The 24715-nt window shown below is 36.8% G+C and overlaps 1 protein-coding gene across 5 annotated transcripts in view; it reads left to right on the plus strand.

Annotated features, from left to right (window-relative positions):
- The window catches only part of TMEM131 (transmembrane protein 131), a 249718-nt gene that overhangs the window by 89937 nt on the left and 135066 nt on the right, over nucleotides 1-24715 (plus strand). For all 5 annotated transcript variants that reach the window (XM_078146325.1, XM_078146323.1, XM_078146324.1 and 2 more), the window contains exon 3: nucleotides 20131-20168. In XM_078146325.1, the coding sequence (XP_078002451.1) occupies nucleotides 20131-20168 (38 nt within the window). The remainder of the gene's footprint in view (nucleotides 1-20130; nucleotides 20169-24715) is intronic.

Consider the following 24715-nt stretch of genomic DNA (forward strand, 5'->3'; position numbering starts at 1 on the left):
GGAGAAACCATGAGAAAAGGAGGGAGGTGGGGGGAGAGAAAGAGAGAGAGACAGAGAGAGAGAGTGAGTGCAAGCGCACAAGAGTACAAATAATATGCTTTGATGTACATTTAGACTCCATAGTTCCCCTTCTGGATGTGGACAGCATTTTCCATCATGAGTCTTTTGGAGTTCTCTTAGATCCTTGCATTGCTAAGAAGAGGTAAGTCTGTCACATAGTAATCACATAATGTGGCTGTTACTGTGTACAGTATTCTCCTGGTTCTGCTCTCTTCGCTCAGCATCAGTTCATGTAAATCTTTCCAGGTTTTTCTGAAGTCTGCCTGTTCATCATTTCTTTTTTTGTTAATTAATTTTTATTTATTTAAATATTTATTTTTAGATTTCAACATTGACTTCCACAAGATTTTGAGTTCCAAATTTTCTCCCCATCTCTCCCTTCCCCCTTCCCCAAGATGGGTACATTCCGAATACCCTTTCCCCTAATCTGCCCTCCCTTCTATCACTCCATCCCCCTCCCTTCTCTTATCCCCTTCCCCTTCTATTTTCCTGTAGGGCAGAATAGATTTCTATACCCCATTGCCTATATATCTTATTTCCCAGTTGCGTGTAAATTTTTAAAAAAATATTTGTTTTTATAACTTTGGATTCCAAATTCTCTCCCTTCCTCCCTCCCCACCCACCCTCATTGAGAAGGCAAGTAGCTCAATACAGGTTATACATGTGTAGTCATGAAGAACACTTCCATAGTAGTCATGTTGTGAAAAACTAACTATATTTCCCTTCATCCTATCCCACCCTCTGTTTATTCTTTTGACCCTGTTCCTCCTCAGAAGTGTTTGCTTCTGATTACCCCCTGCCGCAATCTTCCCTCCCTTCTATCATTCCTACCCCCCCACCTCTTATCCCCATCCCCCCCATTTTCCTGTAGGATAAGATAGATTTCCATACCCAATTGAGTGTGTACATTATTCCCTCCTTAAGCCAAATCCTATGAGAATAAAATTCACTCATTCCCTCTCACCTTCCTCACTTCCCCTCCACTGTAAAAACTTTTTCTTGTCTGTTTTATGTGAGATAATTTACCCCATTCTACCTCTCCCTTTCTCCTTCTTTCAGTATAATCTTCTGCCACCCCTTAATTTTATTTTTTAGCTATCACCCTGTCATCTTCAACTCACCTTGTGCCCTCTATCAATCAATCTATCTATCCATATATGTTTTTTCCCTCCAACTACCCTAATACTGACAAACATCTCATGAGTTACAAATATCGTCTTTCCATGTAGGAATGTAAACAGTTCAACTTTAATAAGTACCTTGTGATTTCTTTTTCCTATTTACCTTTTCATGCTTCTCTTGAGTCTTGTGTTTGAAAGTCAAATTTTCTATTCAGCTCTGGTCTTTTTCATCAAGAATGCTTGAAAGTCCTCTATTTCACTGAATGGCCATTTTTTCCCCTGAAGGATTATACTCTGTTTTTCTGGGTAGATAATTCTTGGTTGTAATCCTATCTCCTTTGACCTCTGGAATATCATATTCCAAGCCCTCCAGTCTCTTAATGTAGAAGCTGCTAAATCTTGTGTTATCCTGATTGTTTCCACCATACTTGAATTGTTTCTTTCTCGATGTTTGTAATATTTTCTCCTTGACCTGGAAACTCTGGAATTTGGCTATAATATTCCTAGGAGTATTCCTTTGGGGATCTCTTTCATGTGGGGATCTGTGGATTCTTTCCATTTCTATTTTATCTTTTGGTTCTAGAATATCAGGGCAATTGTCCTTGATAATTTCTTGAAAGATGATGTCTAGGCTCTTTTTTTGATCATGGCTTTTAGGTAGTCCAACAATTTTTAAATTATCTCTCCTGGATCTATTTTCCAGGTCAGTTATTTTTCCAATAAGATATTTCACATTGTTTTCTTTTACATTTTCTTGATTTCTCATAAAGTCAGTAGCTTCCATTTGCTCCATTCTAATTTTTAAGGAATTTTTTCTTCAGTGAGCTTTTGAACTTTCTTTTCCATTTGGCCAATTCTGCTTTTTAAGGCATTCTTCTCCTCATTGGCTTTTTGGACTTCTTTTACCATTTGGCTTAGTTTATTTTTTAAGGTGTTATTTTTTTGGGTCTCCTTTAGCAAGCTGTTGAGTTGTTTTTCATGATTTTCTTGCATCACTCTCATTTCTCTTCCCAGTTTTTCCTCTACTTCTCTTACTTCTCAAAATCCTTTTTTGAGCTCTCCCATGGCCTGGGACTGATTTCATATTTTTCTTGAAGGCTTTGGGTGTAGGAGTTTTGACTTTGTTGTCTTCTTTTGGTTGTGTGTTTTGATCTTCTTTGTCATCAAAGTAAGATTCTATGGTCTGAATCTTTTGTGCTGTTTGCTCATGTTCCCAGCCAATTATGTGATTTTCAAACTCTTTGTTAAGGTAGGGGTCTGCTTCCAGTGTGGAGAAAGTACTGTCCCCAGCTTCAGAGAGTTTGTGCAGCTGTTTTCAGAGATACTTCTAGGGACCTGTAAATTTTCAGTTCTTCCAAGGTGATGTGATCAAAGGTGAGGTGTTGACTCCTTTCCTGGCCTGTGCTCTGGTCTATAAGTGACCACAAGCACTCATTTCTGCCTTGGAACTATGAGGAGGATTCTCTCTGCACTGCCACCACTCCTCCTTGCCCCAGGAACACCACCCAGAACTGTGAGTCAGATCCTAGCACGGGCAAAGCAAGAGAATCTTGCTCAGCACCAGCAAAGAAATCCTTGCAATGCCCTTTTGATGAGCTGCTTGATCCCCCCACCATCTGTGGGCCGAGAGCTCAGGAAGCAGCTGCCATCCCAGGACTAGGGCTGGACCATGCTCGTCCCTCACTGCAATCCAACAGACCTTTCCTACTGACCTTCTAAGTTGGCATTTATGGGTTGAGAAGTCTGGAGACTGCCACAGCTACCCATGATTCAGTCCCCTGAGGCCTTCTCCAGATTTGCTGAGGCCTGGTTTTTGTCTGTGGTCCCATGCTGAACTGCATTCCTCTCCCAGCCTAGTGCAACAGACCTTTCCAATCAACCATCCAGGTTGTCTTGGGCTGGAAATTTGTTTCGCTCTTTTTGTGGGTTCTGCTGCTCTAGAATTTGTTTAGAGCCATTTTTACAAGAATTTGGAGGGGTTTGGGAGAGAGCTCAAGCAAGTTACTGCTTTTACTCTACCATCTTGGCTGCACCCTTCCTCATCATTTTTTTATAGCATAATTGTATTCCATTACATTTATATACCAGTTTGTTCAGCCATTCCCCAATTGATGGTCATACTCTCAATTTTCAATTCTTGGCCACCACAAATAGAGCTGCCATAAATATTTTTGTACATGTGAGTCCTTTTCCCGTCCGTATGATTTCTTTGGGATACAGACCTAGAAGTGGTATTGCTGGATCAAAGGGTATACACAGTTTTATATCCCTTTGGGCATTGTTCCAAATTGCTCTCCAGAACGGTGGGATCAGTTCACAACTCCACCAGCAATGCATCAGTGTTCCAATTTTGCCACATCTGCTCCAATGTTTGTCATTTTCCTGTTTTCTCATGTTGGCCAATCTTATAGGTGTGATGTGGTACCTCAGAGTTGTTTTGATTTGCATTTCTCTAATCAATAGTGATTAAGAGCATTTTTTCATATGACTATATATAGCTTTAATTTCTTCATCTGTAAACTGCTTATTCTTATCCTTTGACCATTTTACCAATTGGGGGATGACTTGTATATTCTTATAAATTTGACTCAGTTCTCTATATATTTTAGAAATGAGGCCTTTGTCAGAGAAACTGGTTGTAAAAATTCTTTCCCAGTTTTCTGCTTTCCTCCTAATATTGGTTGCATTGGCTTTGTATAAAAACTTTTTTTTTATATAAATTTATTTAATTTTAGTTTTCAACATTTACTTCCACAAGATTTTGAATTCCAAATTTTCATCCCATTTTGCCCCTACCCCTACCCCAAGATGGCATGCATTCTGAATACCCCTTCTCCTAGTCTGCCCTCCCTTCTATCTCTCCTCACCTTCTCTTATCCCCTTCCTCTTCTGTTTTCCTGTAGGGCAGGACAGATTTCTGTACCTCATTTCCTATATTTCTTATTTCCCAGTTGCATGTGGAAACATTTTTTTTAAACATGTGTTGTTAAAACTGGGTTTCAAACTTTCTTTCTTTCTCCCACCCCACCCACCCTCATTGAAAAGGCAAGCAACTCAATACTGGCCATACATATGCAGTTATGCAAAACACTTCCATAGTATTCATGTTGTGAAAAACTAACTCTATTTCCCTTAATCCTATCCTGCTCCCCCATTTATTCTACTCTTTCTTTTGACCCTGTCCCTCCTCAGAATACTTCCTTCTGATTACCCCCTTTCCAATCTACCCTTCTCTCTATCATCCCCGTGCTCTCTTGTCGCCTTCCTCCCCTATTTTCCTGTAGGGTAAGACAAATTTCCATACCCAATTGAGAATAAGATTGCCTCATTTCCTCTCACCTTCCCCTATTTCCCCTCCACTGTAAGAACCTTTTCTTGTCTGTTTTGTGCTAGATAATATACCCCATTCTACTTCTCCCTTTCTCCTTCTCCTAATATAATCCTCCCTCGCCCCTTAATTTTATTCCCCAGATATCACCCCTTCTTCTTCACCTCGCCCTGTGCCCTCTATGTTATCTGTGTATCTATCTCTCTATCTATCTATCTGTCTGTCTGTCTGTCTGTCTGTCTATCTATCTATCTATCTGTCTCTCCATACATACATACATACATATGATTTTTCCCCTCCCACTACCCTAATACTGAAAAGGTCTCATGAGTTATAAATAACATTTTTCCATGCAGGAATGTGAACAGTTCAGCCTTAATAAGTCTCTTATGATTTCTCTTTCCTGTTTACCTCTTCATGTTCCACTTGAGTCTTGTATTTGAAAGTCACATTTTCTATTCAGCTCTGGTCTTTTCATCAAGAATGCCTGAAAGTCCTCCAATTCACTGAATGACCATTTTTTCCCCTGAAGGATTATACTCAGTTTTGCTGGGTAGGTGATTCTTGGTTGTAATCCTATCTCCTTAGCCCTCCACAATATTATATTCCATGCCTTCCAATCCCTTAATGTAGAAGCTACTAAATCTTGTGTTATCCTGATTGTGTTTCCACCATACTTGAATTGTTTCTTTCTGGCTGTTTGCAATATTTTCTCCTTGACCTGGAAACTCTGGAATTTGGCTATAATATTCCTAGTTTTCCTTTGGGGATCTCTTGTGCAAAAACTTTTCAATTTAATGTAATCAAAATTATCCATTTTGCTTTTCATAATGTTCTCTATCTCCTGTTTGGTCATGAATTCTTCCCTTCTCCATAAATCTGACAGGTAAACTATTCCTTGCTCTCCTACTTTGCTTATAGTGTCAGCCTTTACATCTAAATTGTGTACACATTTTGACTTAATTTGGTATATGGTGTAAGATATTGGTCTATGCCAAGTTTCTGTCATACTTTTCTAGTTTTCCCAGCAGTTTTTGTCAAATAGTGAGTTCTTATCCCAGAAGCTGGAGTCTTTGGGTTTATCAAATAGTAGATTACCATAGTCATTGACTACTGTGTCTTGCATACCTAACCTATTCCACTGATCCACCCCTCTATTTCTTAGCCAGTACCAAGGAATTTTGATGATGGCTGCTTTATAATAGAATTTAAGATCTGGTATGGCTAGGCCACCTTCCCTTGCATTTCTTTTCATTAAATCCTTTGTTATTCTGGACCTTTTGTTGTTCCAGATGTATTTTGATGGTTCTTCTAACTCTATAAAATAATTTTTAGGTTGTTTGATTGGTGTGGCACTGAATAAATAAATTAATTTAGGTAGAAGTGTCATTTTTATTATATTAGCTCGGCCTACCCGTGAGCAACTGATATTTTTCCAGTTATTTAGATCTGACTTTATTTGTGTGAAAAGTGTTTTGTAATTGAGTTCATATGGTTCCTGGGTTTGGGCAGACTCTCAAATATTTCATAATATTTACAGTAACTTTAAATGGAATTTAGTAATATATAGAAATGTTGATGATTTATATGGGTTTATTTTATATCCTGCAACTTTGCTACAGTTAATTATTTCAAGTAGTTTTTCACTTGATTCTCCAAGTATATCATCATATCATCTGCAAACAGTGATAACTTTATTTCTTCTTTGCCTGTTCTAATTCATTCAATTTCTTTTTCTTCTCTTATTGATATAGCTAACATTTCAGGTACCATATTGAATAACAGCAATGATAATGGACATCCTTGTTTCATTCTTGATCTTATTGGAAATGCATCTAGCTTATAGGATGGTTATTTTTAAAAGAAATAATGAAGCTGAGAGGAAAGATGGTATGTTTTATAGAAGGGGAAAGACGTCTTAGTGTTACTTTTGAACATATTATAAAGATGTCCAGGAGGCAGTGAGAGAGGTGGGATTAGAGCTCAAGGGGGAGATTGTGGCTAAAGGAACTATACATTTAGAAGTAATTTTGTTAGAGGTAATAATTGAATCCAGTTGAAAAATGGATGAAATCAGCAGGAGGAAGAGTGTACAAAAAGAGTAGGGGGAAAGCCTTCAACTTGTCATATATTGGATTTTCATTTAAGAAGATCAGGGAAACCTTTGTTTAATCTCTTTTGAATTGCAGGGGATAATAGTACCTGGCTTCCATGATATTGATATTTATGTTATGGCCAGTGGCGAGGTAGCCTTAGCTAGGAAAATTGTTATCAAATCGACAAAGGTTCTGTTCCATTTTGATAAACAATTTGTTCAAATAAAACATTTTGAATTATAAATGATAGCATATATTTCCTTTTAGATTGCTCAACTATAGCAGTAGCATTAGGCATCAAGTTACTTAAGCTATGAGAATCATTTTAAGTTTGAAGCTATTTTCTTTAAAAAACATTTTGTTAAAGGTGTGATTCATGAGCACTAAATACTGTAGAAAAAACATAATAAGGATAGAACTGGAAGAAACCATAGAGATTGTCTAGTAGCTTTTTCTCCTATTTTGATGTTACATAGCAACAATAAGTGATAATATGATTTCATCGGCTTGGGTATTTTTTTTCCCATATTTTATTAGTTTATTTTGATTTATCAACAATCTCTTCCATATGCTTTTGAGTTTAAAATTTTTCTCCCCTTCCTCCCCCCCACCCTCCCCAAGACAGTGCACAATGTGATATAGGCTGTACATTTACATTCCTATTAAACTTATTTTCCCATTAGTGAAGCTGTAAGTAAAAATTAAAACCAATAGAAGGAACCATCAGAAAGAGGAAACAAAACTCAACAGAAGAGAAAAAAAAAAGATAGCAATTGAACTTTCACAGTTATAATTACCATCTGTATCTTTTTCTCCATCCTTTTTTCCCCCTGTTTGTGCTTTTCTTTCTCCTCTCTCCCTCCCCCCACCAGTACTTTCCTTTCGACCACCACCTCCTTCAGCCTCTCCACCCTTCTCTTACTCCCCCTCCCCCTTTACCCCCACAGCTTCTTCCCTCCCTTCCATCCCCCCTCCCTTTTCTTTCCCCTTTTCCCTCCTACTGCCCATAGGGCAAGTTAGATTTCCATACCCAACTGATTATATTATGCCCTTCTTGAGCCAAATCTAATGAGAGCAAGGTTCAAACAATGCTTACCTTCTTTCCCTCCTTTGTAATTGGATTTTCTGTCTTTTCCTGTAATATAATTTACCCTTGTCTGCCTCCTCCTTTCTCAGCACATTTTCTAAGATCAGACCAATCCACTTACTTGGATCTATTTAACCCACTTGATTAGATTTTTTTTTTATCATTACATCAAAGTCAACTAACATCAACCCCTTTATGTATACTCCTTTAACACAGTGTAATAACAATACAGTTCTCAAGAGTTGCAAGTGTCATCTTCCCTTGTAGGGATGTAAACAGTCCACCCTTATTAACAACATTTTGTATCTTTCTATCCCATTTACCTCTTTATGTCTTTCTTGAATCTTTTACTTGAAAATCAGATTTTTTGTTGAGCTCTGGTCTTTTTATGAGGAAAGTTTGGAAGTCCCATATTTTGTTGAATATCCATCTCCTCCCTTGAAGAATCATGCTCATTTTTGCAGGGTAGTTGATCCTTGGCTGCAATCCAAGCTCCTTTGCCTTACAGAATATGTTCCATGCCCTGCGGTCTTTTAATGTAGAGGGTGCAAGGTCCTGTGTAATCCTGACTGTGGTTCCATGATATTTAAATTGTTTCTTTCTGTCTGCTTGCAGCACCTTCTCTTTCATCTGGTAATTTTGGAATTTTGCTATTATATTCCTTGGCATTGTCAATTTGGGATCTCTTTCAGGTGGTGATCGGTGTATTCTTTCTATGGTTGTTTTACCTTCTGGTTCTAGGACTTCAGGGCAGTTTTCCTTTATGATTTCCTAAAAGATACTGTCCAGGCTCTGTTTTTCATCATGATTTTCAGGTAGTCCAATGATTTTTAAATTGTCTCTCCTGGATCGATTTTCCAGGTTGGTTGTTTTACCGATGAGGTATTTTATGTTTTCATCTATTTTTTCATTTTTTTGTTTCTGTTTGACTGATTCTTGCTCTCTCATAGTCATTAGTTTCCATTTGTCCAATTCTAGTTTTTAACAGATTGTTTTCTTCTGTTAGTTTTTGTACTTCCTTCTTCGATTGGCCAATTGTATTTTTTAGGGATTTGTTTTCTTCAGTGTACTTTTTTTCCAGTTTGCCAATTGTGTTTTTTAGGACTTGTTTTCTTCAGTGTACTTTTTTTCCAATTGGCCAATTGTATTTTTTAAGGACTCTTCTACCTCTCTCATTAGACTTTTAAAATCCTTCTTGAGGTCTTCTAAGAAGGCTTTTTGGGCTTCAGACAAGTTCATATTCCCTTTTGATGTTGCAGGTGTGGATTTGTTGACAATGTTGTCCTCTTCAGAATTTCTGTCTTGATCTTCATTCTTCTCATAATATGAATCTATGGTATGTTTCTTTTTACTCATGGTGTTTCTTTATTCCCTGGCCTTTAAAGAGATTGAGCTCTCCTGCTGGGGAACAGAGGGCACTTACCCAAGCTTCTTGTGTTGGGAGCCTAGATCTTGGTCACTGGCTTTGTGTGCTGTGGCCTCTTATGTTGGCAATTGGAGAGTGTAGGGTTCTGGCAGCTTACCTGGTGTTGGGCTGGAATCAGCAAGGCTGGAACTTTCAGGCAATTCTAGGTTGCCTAGTTTTCCTTTCCTTTAGCCTTCTTCAGCTCCTTTTAGATGGGTGCTGGCCTGGGGCCCCTTGCAGTGCTGCCTCCCTCGTTTTTCCTAATGCACTGAGAGATTCCTTTGTGGTAGAGTGCCTAGGCACCTGGTGGTTTTCTGAGCTGGTTTCCATTGGTTCTCCCCCCACTCTCACTGAGGCACTTAGAGGTCCACATGTTGGTATTTGCCTGCTCAACCACTGGGATCTGTTCCTGGTTGACAGTTGGAGGTTCTGACAGCTTACCTGATGTTGGGCTGGAATCAGCAAGGCTGGGACTTTAGGAAGACTTTAGGTTGCTTTCTTCAGCTCTTTGCAGATGAATGCTGCAGGGTACTTATCTGCCTGGGGCATTTCGTAGTGCTGCTTCCCTTATTTTTGCTGAGGCACTGGGAGACTCGTTTGCTGCGCTGCTGCTCCCCATCATTCTTCTAGTTCAGGTGTTCCAGGGTTTTTTTCTGGGGGTGATATTTTCTGGGTTTTCAGAGGTTGATAGGGGAGAGTGAGAGCGACTACTTTTTTACTCTGCCATCTTGGCTCCCAGATGTGGAAGTCAACCAGACTATCCCTTTCCTCCTCTGCTCTGGGGGTTGTCAGGAATCCAAGTCCCATTGGTTAGAGAACTTTGGAGTTAAATTTCCACTTTTCTCTTTCAAAGAAAGAGATATCTTTTAGTTGTTCTATCTCCTCCGTTAAGCTTCACTGTCTTTACATACTGCAAGAGAAAGATTACAAGGAATGTTAGCAACTTCTGAGAAAATCTCATCCTTACAACACTGTTTCTGAATACTAGTGTTCTGCTCAGACCACATTGCTTAGAGAACTTTGGTGTTAAACTTCCTCTTTTCTCTTTCAAAGTCTTTCCAGGCTTTTCTGAAGTCAGCCTGTTCATCATTTCTTATAGTACAATAGTATTCCATTACATTCATATACCACAACTTGTTCAGCCATTCCCCAATTGATGGGCATCCTCTCAATTTCCAGTTCTTTGCCACCACAAAAAGAGCTGCTGTGAATATTTTTGTACATGTGAGTCCTTTTCCCATTTTTATAATCTCTTTGGGAAACAGACCTAGAAGTGATATTGCTGGATCAAAGGGTATGCACAGTTTTATAGCCTTTGGGCATAGTTCTAAATTGCTCTCCAAAATGGTTGGATCATTTCACAACTCCACCAACAATGCATTAGTGTCCCAATTTTCTCACATCTTCTCTAACATTTATCATTTTCCTGTTTTGTCATGTTGGCCAATCTTATAGGTGTGATGTGGTACCTCAGAGTTGTTTTGATTTGCATTTCTCTAATCAATAATGATTTAGAGCATTTTTTCATATGACTATATATAGCTTTAATTTCTTCATCTGTAAACTGCTTATTCTTATCCTTTGACCATTTTACCAATTGGGGGATGACTTGTATATTCTTATAAATTTGACTCAGTTCTCTATATATTTTAGAAATGAGGCCTTTGTCAGAGAAACTGGTTGTAAAAATTCTTTCCCAATTTTCTACCTTCCTTCTAATCTTAGTTACATTGGCTTTGTTTATGCAAAAACTTTTCAACTTAATATAATCAAAGTTGTCCATTTTGCTTTTCGTAATATTCTCTGTCTCCTGTTTAGTCATGAATTCTTCTTTGTTTATTCCCTAGATTTCTCATTCTTATCTTATTGCTATAGTTAGCATTTTTAGAACTATTCAAATAATAGTGGTTACAATAATAGGATATCTTTGCTTTTTCCATGATCTTATTGAAAAGACCTCTAGCACTTCTTCATTACAGAAAGTACTAGCTCTTGGTATGTGTTATTTTACCCTCTTTGTTAATATTTATTCAGTTATATCAATTTTATCTTGGTAGTCCTTAGGCATATTGTTCTTTTTCTTTCTCTGCTTTATCTCTCTTTGATTTAGGGGTGAAGACCATAGTTGTATCATAGAAAGAGTTTGGTAGGACTCCTTCTTTCCCTATTTTTGCAACCATTATTTAGTATTAAAATTACTCGTTTTTCAAAATTTGATAGAATTTACTTGTAAACACTGAAGCCAGCTCATCAATCCATCCTGTACCTTGCTGCACCCTGAGCTAGTGGAAGCAGTTTGCCTTAGTCCCCACTGGTACCGCCTGCCCTGTTCCAGGGGTGTTGAGGCACAGGTCCATCTGATCTTGAACTTTTTTGGTGGGAATCACTAAAGACTTGTTCAGTCTTTTTAAGGGATTAGGTTATATAGGTTTGCTATTTCTTATTCTTCCAAGCTATGGTTTGTTTTTTTAAATATGCATTTATTTCATTTAAATTATCAATTGCATTTGCATATAATTGGTCAACATAATTTCAAATGTTTGGCTCTTCATTTATTATGAATTAACCTTTTTCATTTTTTACATTGGCAATTGATTTTATCCTTTTTAAAACCCAAATTAGCTAATGGCTTATGTATTTTATTAACATTTCTTAAGAGCACCTGCTAGTTTTATCAATTTCAGTGTGGTTTTTTTGTTGTTTTACTTAAGTTTCGCTTATTTCTTCTATTTTAAAATTTGCTATTTTTGGGTTTAATAGACTTAGATTTTAAAATCCCTAGGTGTGAAAAGTTTATCAATTATAATGTTTCAAGAAGTGACTGGTTTGTTCTTGATATTTTTACTTTGCCATGGTTCTGATAATTCTCCACTGATTTATGATTTTTTAAAATATGATATTCATATTTTTTATTTGGTCATGGTTTTCGGGAATTTCAGTGATTCTTAAATTCTTGCTACTATAAACTATTTTTCTCTGTCACTTGTTTTTGAAAGTAAATACCTTAGAGTATACCCATAGAGTATACCCTTGGCTGTACCCATAGCCAAGATGGCAGAGTAAGGAAGGAAGTTGCCTGAACTCTTCCAAATTCTCCTCTAAACAACTATAAAATAATGCCTTAAAATGAATTCTGGAGTGGCAGAATCAACAAAAGAATGTAATGAAATAGTTTTCCAGTCCAAAACAACTAAGAAAGTCAGTAGGAAAGGTCTGTCTAACTAAGGTAAAAAGAGAGCACAGTCCAATGCAGGTAGGCAGCATCCAGGCAAGCCAGTAATCAGGCCCTGAGCCCCAGAACAGCCTGGCAGTGAGGCCGTACAGCTCCCAGCAAGGCCCAGCTGCGAGGCCCTACAGCCCCCTCTACAGCTGAGTGGCAAGGCCTCATACCTGTCCAGTCTTCAGTGCCGCACAGTGGCAAGGCTCCTTGGTCCCACTCAAAAAACTTGGGACAGTGCCCCATCCAACACAGAAGAGGAACACACCTTTAACATAAAAATCATGAAATAGGCTGGAAGATGAGCAAAAAAGCCAAAAAACCAAAAAAAGGACCTGACCATAGAAAACTACTATGGTGATGGGGAAGATCAAAATACAAACTCAGAAGAGGACAACAGTGTCAAACTGTCTACATGCAAAGCCTCAAAGAAAAATGAGAATTAGTCTCAAGCCCCCCACCCCCACCCCAAACGCTGGAAGAGCTAAAAAAGGAATTTAAAAATCAAATAAGAGAGGTAGAAGAAAAATTGGGAAAAGAAATTTGAGTGATGCAAGAGAATCATGAAATGAAAAAATCAACAGCTTGGTAAAGGAAGCACAAAAAGTGGAAAATGAAGTAGACAAATTCACTGAAGAAAGCAACTTTTTGTTTTGTTGTTTTGGGTTTTTTTTGCTAGGCAGTGGGGTTAAATGACTTGCCCACAGTCAGACAGCTAGTAAGTGTCAAGTGTCTGAGGCCAGATTTGAACTCAGGTCCTCCTGACTCCAGGGCTGGTGCTCTAGCCAGTGTGCCAACTAGCTGCTTCACAAGAAAACAACTTCTTGACAAGTAATATTGGCCAAATAGAAAAGGAAGTACAAAAGCTCACTGAAGAAAATAATTCCTTAAAAATTAGAACTGGGCAAATGGAAATTAATATCTCTGTGAGACATCAAGAAACAATAAAACAAATCAAAAGAATGGGAAAAAAAATAGAAAATGTGAAATATCTCATTGGAAAAACAGCTGACCTGGAAAATAGATCCAGGAAGATAATTTAAGAATTATTGGTCCACTTGAAAGCCATGATCAAAAAACCCCCAAAACTTGAACATCATATTTCAAGAAATTATCAAGGAATACTGCCCTGATATTCTAGAACCAGAGGGTAAAATAGAATTTGAAAGAACCTCCTGATATCTCCTGAAAGAGATCCCAAAATGAAAACTCCCTGGAAAATTATAGCCAAATTGCGGAGTTCCCAGGTCAAGGAGAAAATACTACAAACAGCCAGAAAGAAAAAATTTTAAAATCATGGATCCACAGTCAGGATCACACAGGATTTAGCAGCTTCTACATTAAAGGATTGGAGGGCTTGTAACTCAGGTCTTCCTGACTCCAGGCCTAGCACTCTATCTACTACCCTACCTAGCTGCCCCTATATGTGAATTACTGTTATCCATATGGGAAAAGTCAGACGTTTGAAGGATGACTTATGTCCAGACTATGATATGCTGTTGGATAGACAGTGTGGCACAATGGAAAGAGTGCTGGTTATGGAGTCAAAAGACTTGCATTCAGATTCTGACTCTGCCACTTTACTACCTGTGTGACCTTAGACAAATCACTAAACATTTCTAGGCCTCTGTTTTCACATGTGCAAAATGAGGAAATTGGACTTGGTTGACCTTAAGGTCTCTTTTAGCTTTAAAACTATGATTCTAGAGCTGCATATTAATGAGTTGGGCCCAGAATTCAACAGAAATTGATGAGCAGCCTGTATTGGTTTTGGAAAATTATCAAGTTCTTTTCATCATTCTAAGCTTCTCCCTGAAGCTGAGACCCATCTTCTTAATACCAGAGTTCTTCCATTGATAATTATAGATGTATTAATGGAACACGTATGTCCCTAAAGAAAAAAAGTTGAAGATTGTCTAAAGGGCAGTTGGCAGGCACCTGTGAGAAGGCTAGAGCGTATTATAGAAGAGTTATGGCAGTGGATAGAATGCTGGCCTTGAGTTCTAGGAAAACTGGAGAACTTGGCCTCAATTACTGTCAGCTATATGACCTTGGGCAAGTCATTTAATCTCTATTTGCTTCAGTTTCCTGATCTATAGAATTGGGATAATAATAGCACATGCCTCCCAGGGTGGTGTGAGGGTAAAATGAGATAATTTTTATAAAATGGGAACACTCTTCTACCAATCCTACTCAGAATCCAAATGCTTTTAAATGTTCTGAAGTATGTAGTAGTACCTCCCCACAAAAAGTACTCCAATACCTTTATCCTTTATACTAATAAAGAACAAGTACTCAGGATCTTCAGTGAACATATAAAAAATTTATTTGACCCTTTGCAGCTTGGCTGATTTGAACAGCTCTCTATACCTTGCATCTGTTGCATTTCAAAGATAAATAGAGGTCCAGGGAAATTAAATCACTTCCTTCAAAATTATATATAGCAAGTCCCAATGCATCATCTATTATACTGCTGCTTCTGAAAAATGAGAACTACATTGTACTTTTTATACATTTTTTCAAAATGCCCAGTATATCACTTTTAAGTATGCTATTTAAATATTACTGTTTGTAATATATTAATTTATCATCTGTTATATGGATCAGAAATTACTTTGTGTTTTTTCATATGGTCCCTATCCTAGTATTCCACTTTGCATAATGTTATTGCTTAGGAAGGTATTATTTAGGATTATGTTATGTGAAAATTTCCAATTAATATAGCTATTATTTTTAATGCACATTAAACTCAATTTTCTTTTATGAATTTAAAATAAAATACATGCCTGCAAATAAAATGAACAATGTGGAGCATTGATATTAACAATAACAGTAATAGTACAGTGAAAATATTTGGGGTTTTTAGGGTTCTTTTGGTTAGGCAGTGGGGTTAAGTGACTTGTCCAGGGTCACACAGCTAGTAAGTGTTATGTGTCTGAGGCCGGATTTGAACTCAGGTCCTCCTGAATCCAGGGCTGGTGCTCTATCCACTGCGCCACCTAGCTGCCCCTAGTGAAAATATTTGTTAAGTAGTACCTTTGCTTATCAATGTGAGTAGGGTGATGAAATGAGTAGCATGTTGAAATGATTCATGCCAACTGCAAGAAAGATATAGTGACAACTTAAATTTAATTACTTTGAGTTTCAAGTGTAAAAGTAGATATTTTAAAGTGGAAAAAGTTTCTGCCAGCTCTAATATATCATAGTATCTCCTATGTTGCTTTGGCCAGCAATATTGTTTTTATATGTTAATATATTTTTATTATATATAAAACCTTTCCACCAAAGTGCTTAAGATAGTGTTGTACATATGTTTATTTTTAGTAGATATTTCTCTAAAAGTATCTAAGTGGAAAGAAATAACGAAAGCGTGGTTTAATAGGAAGAAACAGAAACAATAATATTAGGGGTTACTGAAGGCCAGTCTTGCCATAATACATGAAAAATAAGGCTGTTGTATCAGTTTGGACAACCTGTGTCCAGCTTATAAAACTAGATAGAATGAAGAATACCAATGTATCTAGCTCATACCTATTTTAGCAGCAGGGTGTAGGGGGCTTGTGGTTTTAATTTAATTCATATGCTAATGGTGTCTTCAGAAATTATTAGGATACTTTGAGCAAATTAACCTAATTTTGAACTTGTGTTTTGCCATGCCATAGAAGCATACAATTTTTCAACTAGAAGAACCTTTGCAATTATCCAGTCAAACCATTCTACTTTGATTTTTCAGTGAGGAAAAGAAGTTTATGGCAGAAGTAGAACTTAGGTTGCCTGATTATTTTCCAGAGCTCTTTTCATTATGCTGTGCTGCTTTTAAGAATCACTCATTTCAATATCAAGATTTTTCCTTAAATATGATACTGATTTTTTTATTAAAGAGGAAATTAATTTTGTTTCAGTAACATTAAAAAAAATATTTCCAGTAAACGTCCTTGCCTAGTTACAGCCAACCTTATTAAGTCTCTTTGTAGTTATTTCCTTTTTAACAATAATACTATTTGTTGAAGTTATTCCTGTGCTTTTAATTTAGAATAAATATCCTATTTCCTGTTCTGACTTTGCAAATCAACTAACATTTACACACAAGTAAGAATAGTTGCTATGATGCATAAATGAATACACACCGAAGCCACTTTTAAAATGCCAATATTAGGTAACTAACAAAAATACAAGTTTATGACTTAAAGCCTCTAGAAGATAGTGAGTTTTAAAGGATGGATAGGAATTCAGCAAGTGAATTGGGAGCTCAAGAATTTCCAGGCAGATGTTGGGAGCAAGAGGAGCAAAGAAATGGACCTGGGTGGGCCCAGGGCATTTTCTGGGACAGAGAGTAAGTAACGCAGCTTGGCTGGAATATGTTATGCATAAGGGGGGAGTAATATGAGATAAGGCAGGAGAGGTTAGGATTGTTAAAGGGCCTAGAATATCTCGTAAACTCTTCCGCTTAGCTTTTGTGGAATGTCCTTTTTTTTAAATTGATATCTCTTTTTAATTAAAAAAATTTTTTTTCAATTATCCAGTGTTTATATTTCTCTCTCCTACCTCCTCCCTCAAAAGGGAAACAAAACTCTTATTTCAAATAAGCATAGCCAAGCAAAACAAATTCTTATTTTTCTTTTGGCTGATGTTTAAGGCAGATTGTAAGCTTCTTGAGGGCAGGCATTGTCTTTGCTTTGTGTCCCCAATGCTTAGCACTATGCCTAGCACCATGGTAGGCACTTAATAAGTGCCCTTTCATTTATTTGTTGAATGATGAAACAAATGGCTAAGGGATGGCAAAGTCTCCTTTGCTGGAGTTGTATTCAAGCCATGCCTACCAACTATGAATGTCCCCTAAGGCATTGCCCTGGGCCCTCTTCTTCCTCTATACTCTTGCTTAGTGATCATATCAGCTCCTGTGTATTAATCATTTCTGTATAAATGATCCTCAGGTGTATTTATCCAGCCCTACCCTATCTTCTGACCTACAAACTTGCATGCCTGTTGGACATCTCGAATTGGAAGTACTTATATTCATCTTAAATTTAACATGTCCAAAACTTATCTTATAATTCTTCCCACTAAGTTCTCCATCCTTTCCTAACTTTCCTGTTACTGTCAGGGGCAGCAATGTACTCTCAGTCATGCAGGTTTGTAACCTAGATGTCATTACTGACTCCTCATTTTTTCTTACAACCACCTTCTTCCCATATGTAATCTGTTGCCAAGTCCTATTGCTTGTGATTTTGCAACATCTTTCATATATACCTCCTCTTCTTGATATTGCCACCACCCTAGTGTAGGCCCCTTATTAGTACATGCATAGACAATTACACTAGCCTGCTATTTGGTCTCCCTGCCTCAAATCTCTCCCCCCTCTAAGTCTGTCCTTCACTCAGCTGCCAAATTGATCTTCCTAAAATGCAAATCTAACCGTGTCACACACACAACCTCCATCCACATTCCATCAACTCCAGTCATTTTCTTTTGTCTCCAGGATCCAATATGAAATTCTCTGGAATGTTGTCCCTCCTCAACTCTGCTTGCTGCTTTCTCTGGCTTCTTTCAAGTCTCAGCTAAAATCCCATCTTCTGCAAGAAATCTTTCCCAGACATCCTTATTGCCATAGTGCCTTCCCTCTGAGCTTATCTCAAATTTACTCTTTATTTATTTTGTGTGTAACATAATTGTTTGCATGTTGTTACCTTCATTAGATTATAAACTCCTTGAGGAGAGGGACTGTGTTTGCTTTCTTAGTGTTTCCAGTTCTGGGCATAGTGCCTAGCCCCATAAAAGCACTTTATAAGTGCTCATTCATTGATTTGTTGAATTATAAAAGAGAAAAGACTGTTCACCTGTTATCTCTCATTCTGGCTAAATGAATGCCCCACCTTCATTTCCAGTCGTCTACCTTTGATATGTTATATTCCTTTGATTAAATGATTTTTAGTAGTCCAAACCTCAATTTATCTATTTATGAAATGTGACCAATCTTGCTATTAGATAATTGCTCTATAGGTGTAGTAGAACAAAGTTCAGATGAAAATTGTTGTCTCACAGAGACAGCTTTGCCAATCATTATTGCACAAATAGAGGAGAACACCTGTTCACAGGGACAGTCTTGCAAGTATGTAGCCTTTGTGCCAGGCTGCACCACACACACGCGCACGCGCGCACACACACACACACACACACAAAATCAATCTCTCTCTCTCTCTCTCCCCCCTCCAAATATTAGGATCATAGTTATTGATAATATATATTTTTAAAGTCCTGGTATATTAGGACTGCATATTTTCAGGCCGGATGACCTTCATAGAATATGCACATAATAAAAACTCTACAAATTTTATTGATAATCTTAAAATTTTTTTTCATAACTAGTCTTAGATTTAAAACAAAATAGGACAAGTCATAATTTACCCAAGTTTTCATTTTGCACACAAATGGATTGGACTAGATGAACTCTTAACAGTTTCAATGTCGGAATTGTAGTTCTAGAGTTGGAAGGGACAGATGAGGAAAATGAGGGGTTTAGACTACATGTAGTTTTGAGTAAAACCTGTTTGGGTATCAGAGATTATGACATAAGACTGAAAAGGAATTTGTCAGATTTTTAAAAGAATGATATTGAAACTTTTTACTTTATTTTTCTAGTGTTGGAGTTTTGCTTTGTTTTTGGTCTGTTTTCTTTTGCAGTATGGCTAGTATGGAAATATGTTTAGCGTAACTCTACATATATAATATATAGCAAATGGTTTGCCTTCTCAAGGAGGTGTGAGGAAAGAGAAAGAGGGAGGGAATTTGGAATTCAACGTTTTATAAAACAAATGTTAAAAATTGTTTTTACATGTAATTGAGAAAAAAATCAATTTAAAAAAAAGAGACTTGCATTGTCCCTTCAAAATAATCAATATGAAAGACTATTTATCTAATTATTCATTCAGCAAACACTAGTTTCCACAGTATGAGACACTGATGGTCACTGAGGAATATAAGGACAAAGTTAGATACGTACAAGGAGTTACTTTACAGTAACTCTTTAAGTAATTAATACACAAGACTATGAAGTCACTCCTTATATAGCTTATAAAATGTGATTATGAAATAATATGGCATAGATAAATGCTTCTGTAAATTAAAACGAGCATTTTCTTTAAGGGTTATCACCATTAGGTTGTGGGTATCAATAAAATTTTGATACCAGAGTAGCTGCAAACACATCAGAAATTCTTTTGAAATAACCTTTAGACCTTGTGTTTAATTTATTTTAATATCTTCAGTGGTGGAAAGTGTTTGAGGACAGATTGATTTTTGGAAATAGCCAGCTGTCCTTAAAACCAGAAATGTGGTCAGTGAGGAAAGGGTGGTGAAACTGAACTCTGATGTTTTGGGTCAGAAATGGGATGATTGTAATGAAATTGTTTATCTCATTTGACTTTGTAAGCTAATTCTGAAGGCAGTCAAAGAGAAGTTCTCCTTCCCCAAAAAATGTTCTGAGTAATGGTAGCCATATTGTAAAAGTCTTCATGTGTAATAGTACTCACTCATGTATCTGTAATGTTTGTTATTATTAGTTTCCTATTTGTATGCTAATGATATGAGCTGAAGTTTGTCTTTCATTCTTATTTAGTAGTTTACCCCTGTGGGAGCTAAATTTATGACTTTGATAATTAGGTATAATATAAAGCATTATGTTAAACGGTCATGTAAAGTTATATATAAAAGCAAGATTAAAATAAATTAGTACATCTTAAATAATCTGTATGTTTATTATGTTATATTAAAATGTTATTTTCAATTCACTATCTTACTTATATTATTCCTTTTACAGACTGAGACAATTGGACTCAGTTCATATCAGCAGAAAAGGTAAGAACTAAATATTAGAATTTCATTAAGCTTTTATTAGCACATTTTCAGATCCTTTTGGAAATCCACTGTTTTCTTTCTTTCTTTCTTCCTTTCTTCCTTCCTTTCTTTCTTGAATAATATTATTTGACACTGCATCCGCACAGTGAGTGAAAAAAAAGTTTAAATGAGAAATCTAATGTATTATAAAGCCTTCTATTCTATACACACTCAAATCTTTTGATTCACTGTAAACATAGCTGTGTATAGATACAGATTCTTCTGTGAAATGTTTTTAGTGATTACAGTCAGATGGCACTTTTTTTTTATGAGGTGCATTGTTATAATTCTCTAGTACTTGTTACTGACTAACATTAGAACAAAGAGCAGGGATTTGTAAATAAGAACTGTACCTCAATCATGGCTCTTTTATTGACCTTTGGGGAAAGCCATTTAGCTTTCAGAGCCTGTTCTGTCTTCACATTTGTCATTTCTTATGACTCAGAGATCTTCTAATTTTCTATTACATCTGAATATCACAGTTTATTTTGCTATTCTTCAAATTGTTGAACACATTGTATTCCAGGTTTGCTTTGGGTTTTTTTTTTCCCATAACAAATAGTGTTCCTATCCTTTTTTTTTCTTGTATGTTTGGGACTTTTGTTAAGGTATAAATCTAGTAGTAGAATCTCTGAATTGGAGGGTATGAATAGTTTATTCTTTTTTTTCTTTCTTTCTTTTTTTTTTTTTTGGAGAGGCAATTCAGGTTAAAGGACTTGCCCAATGTCACGTAGCCAGTAAATGTCAAGTGTCTGGTCTGAGGCCAGATTTGAACTTAGGTCCTCCTGACCTCAGACCCAGTGCTCTATCCACTGTGCCACCTACCTGCCCCTACTTTATTAATTTTTAAAAAATGTTTCCAAAGTTTTCCATGACAGTTGTACCAATTCACAGCTCCACCAGGAATGGGTCAATATGTCTTTCTTCCTACACCTCTTTCACCATTTAATTTTCTCAATCAAAGTTGATTAAATATCGCTTATTGGTTCCCATTTTCCAATCTGTCATACAGTTAAGATGAACTAGTAACATTTGTATGTTCTTTTATAGTAATATGTTCCCTGTGCATTTAAAGGTTCTATAATAGAAGACTAATCTGACTGAATGAATGAATAAAGCATGTATTAAGTACTTTACTATGTACAAAGCGCTTGCTAAGCTCTTGGCAATACAAAGATAGTCCTTGATCTCAAGGAAGATTAGCCTCAGTCAAGTTTATTCTCTAAATAATGCACTTTAAGTCTCCCTTACCCAGTTTTAATTTCTTAATTCATTTAAATTAGTTTTCTAATTCTGAAACAAATATTCTAAGTTATGAAATCTTGCCATCCTTTGGCATGAACCCTGAAATATTAGCTAATGGTTAATGCAAGCAAAAGTATGGTCTTAGTAGATATTTAGTTTATTTCTTCTTAACTTTTAAAAAAATAATTTTTAGCAACAGTCTTTTGTTTTTATATTTTCTTTTCCTCATCCCCAACCTATTGAGCTCTCTGTTGTAACAGGAATGAAAAAAGAAAAGAAAAGTAGTTCAGCAAAACTAATCAACACATCAACAGGATATCAACAGAGTCTAATAGTATATACAGTGTTCTACACTGGAGGTGTCAAATATGCAGCCCATAGGACTCCTCGGTGCCACCTGAACCAGATTAAAATGAATTATTTAGCAAAATAAACAAAAATAAAACATAGATAACATTACATTTTAAAACTAAGTCAGTATGTAGTCTGCATGTGTCCTTATATATGGATTCGTGGCCATTTCTTTTGAATTTGACACTACTGTTTTTTACTGATAGACCCCCACCTTTCCTTAGAAGGTAAGGAAGTACATTTTCTTACCTCTTCTCTGGGACCAAGTTTAATCATAGTTACATAGAATTCAGTTTCTTTTGTTCTTGTTTCTATTCATATCTTTGTAGTGTTTTACTCACCAGTCAATTCATTTCATCTTCCCATAATGCTCTTTTCAACTTTTTAAAGATGTCATTTTAGGATTATAGGATCCCAGAGTTAGAAAGAGCTTCAGAGATAGTCTGGTCCACCCTGTAGCATGAGTCCTTTGTACAGCATCTCTAGCATCAAAGAACTCATTATCTCTCAAGGCAACTAAAATTAAGAAGTTCCTCCTTTTATTAAATGAAAATCCTAGGTCTCTGTAGGACCTGTTGGTCCAGGTTCTTTATGCAGGGGCCAGATAGAATAAGTCTAATCACTCAATTGTCTATGGCTATTCTGTTCAGGAAACATTTATTAAGTATTTCATATTGTAAGTCACCCTGTTAGTTGCTGTATATAAAAGAGGGGTGGGGTGGGAAACCTGTAAACTTATAAGTAAATACAAACACTGATAAGTCCTAATAACCTAAGAGATCAAGAAAGACCAAGCATTCTAAAATATAGAAATGATGAAGGAGTACATTCCAGGAATGGGGGTCAGCCTGAGCAAAAGCTCGGAGAGGGTGATGGAATGCTGTTTTAGAGACACTCACTAGTCCAGTTTGATGGAAATCTAGAGTGCAGATTACATTCCTTTTACCCAGTCAACCTTCTTGTGAATGGTACCATTTTGTGTGCGTGAAGATCACAAACCCATAAACATTACTAGAACCACCACTGGAAGTACATATCTTATTGATGGAATGTCACTATTATCTTCATGTACTAAGAGAAACATTTTATTGTCTATCTGTATCGCTTAAGGTGGAACAGAGAAAGCCATGAATAACCTGGAAAATCATTTGGCTTTAGAAAATAGGCATATACTCAGAAAAGTAGTTCATCCTATCTTGATTCTCCTACAACTCATTTCTAATTTTGGTGGGTAGCATTGGCTAGCTCATGGTTATAAGGATGTCAAATTACGTAAGACACATTTTCATTCAGGACAATTCACAAAGCATATGGTCCTTCTAAAAAGAATAAAGCTTTAACTTGTTCTTCAGAGTTTCTTATATGGTACATTTTGCAACCTGTTGACACTCACGTGTCCCTCTCCATTGCCGTTTGTTATGCTTATTTTAGTTCTTCAAAGGTGGTAGTGGTCCACGTGACACTGACATATAACAACAATAAAATATTAGTATTGAAAATAAGGGCTTTTGCTTTCATGGGAAACTTGTGGTCAGGAAAGGAGCTTTGCAATTTTCCAAAGGCAGTCTGCTCCACTTTCATTCTTGTATTCAGCTCTGGGACCAACTTATTGTCCCTCTGTATGGTCTAGCCCACATACACTCTGTGGAGAAGCTCTACAGAGTGGCTACTCAAAAGCATGTTAAAATCTGGACAACAGACATTCTCCATCCACTTGGCCTTTCCTGTGTGGATAGACAGACCAAACTCCTTTGAGCAATTATAGATCTCATCCAGGAGGCTCTGTAATGTTCTGGGGCTTGCTGCAATTAGCACAAAGCCATGTACAAATTAGGCCATCTTTTCACTTGGAATAGTTAGGATTTCATCCATCACAGTACTGAATACCTCTGGTAAGCATACATACAAGAATATTGGTATTAAAGAGGCAACTTTTCATGTCACAGATGGTTAAGTCACTGCACAATTTTGCAAATGCATTCAAGCCCATTTTCTTCTTCCTGTTAAATTCTGAGATCAACTCAATGTCTTTATGCACTACCAGTCCAAGATATATGGAGTTAGGAGCTGCTCTTCCAGTGATATATCACAATCTGGACATTGGACAGCCTTCATCCATTTGATTTTTCTTTTTTCCTCCATAGTTAGCTAGGCTGATCACTTTTGAATGGTCATGGATCTCATTAAAGGAATTCCATAGTGTTACAAAGCTTGACCCTACCAACATTTCATGATGTATAAATAGAAACATTTGGAAGATTTTACAGTCTTCCTTTTAAATGCTGCACAAGACACCTCCACAACAATGGTAAACACCCTGGGCAAGCATATTTCTTCTTGTTTTATGCCATATTTATTTACTTGATATTAACAGGTAGAAATTGTCCAATACACTTCAATCTGCTATTGAATCTATAAAGCCAAGTCAAGTCTTATCCACAAGCATTTAATAAGTTTTTGGTAGGTGCAAGGTGCTGTGCTGAGTTATGAGGATATAAAGAAAGCTAAGAGAACTCACAGTGAACATGCAGACAACTATGTTTAAACAGAATATATGCAGAATAAATTGGGATAGTCTCAGAGGAGAAGCATTAATGTTAAAGGGAAATGGGAACAGCTTCTTGCAGAAGGTGGGATTTTCGCTGAGACGTGAAGGAAGCCAGGCAGTGGAGATCAGGAGAGAGAGAATTCCAGGCATGGAAGAAAGCTTGTGAAAATATATTGAGTCAGGAGATGAGGTTCTTGTGGAAGGAACAATAAGGAAGCCAGTGTTCCTGGATCATAGGTTATGTGGAAAGGAGGAAGATATAAGAAGACTGGAGAGGTAGGAAAGGATCCAGACATGAAGGACTTTAAAAGCCCAAGAGAAGATTATTTAAAGGAATATTGTATGATAGGTTCAAAGAATTAGG

Source organism: Phascolarctos cinereus, unplaced genomic scaffold, assembly GCF_003287225.1.
Source record: "Phascolarctos cinereus isolate Bilbo 61053 unplaced genomic scaffold, phaCin_HiC Scaffold_726;HRSCAF=1367, whole genome shotgun sequence".
NCBI classification, from domain to species: Eukaryota; Metazoa; Chordata; class Mammalia; order Diprotodontia; family Phascolarctidae; genus Phascolarctos; species Phascolarctos cinereus.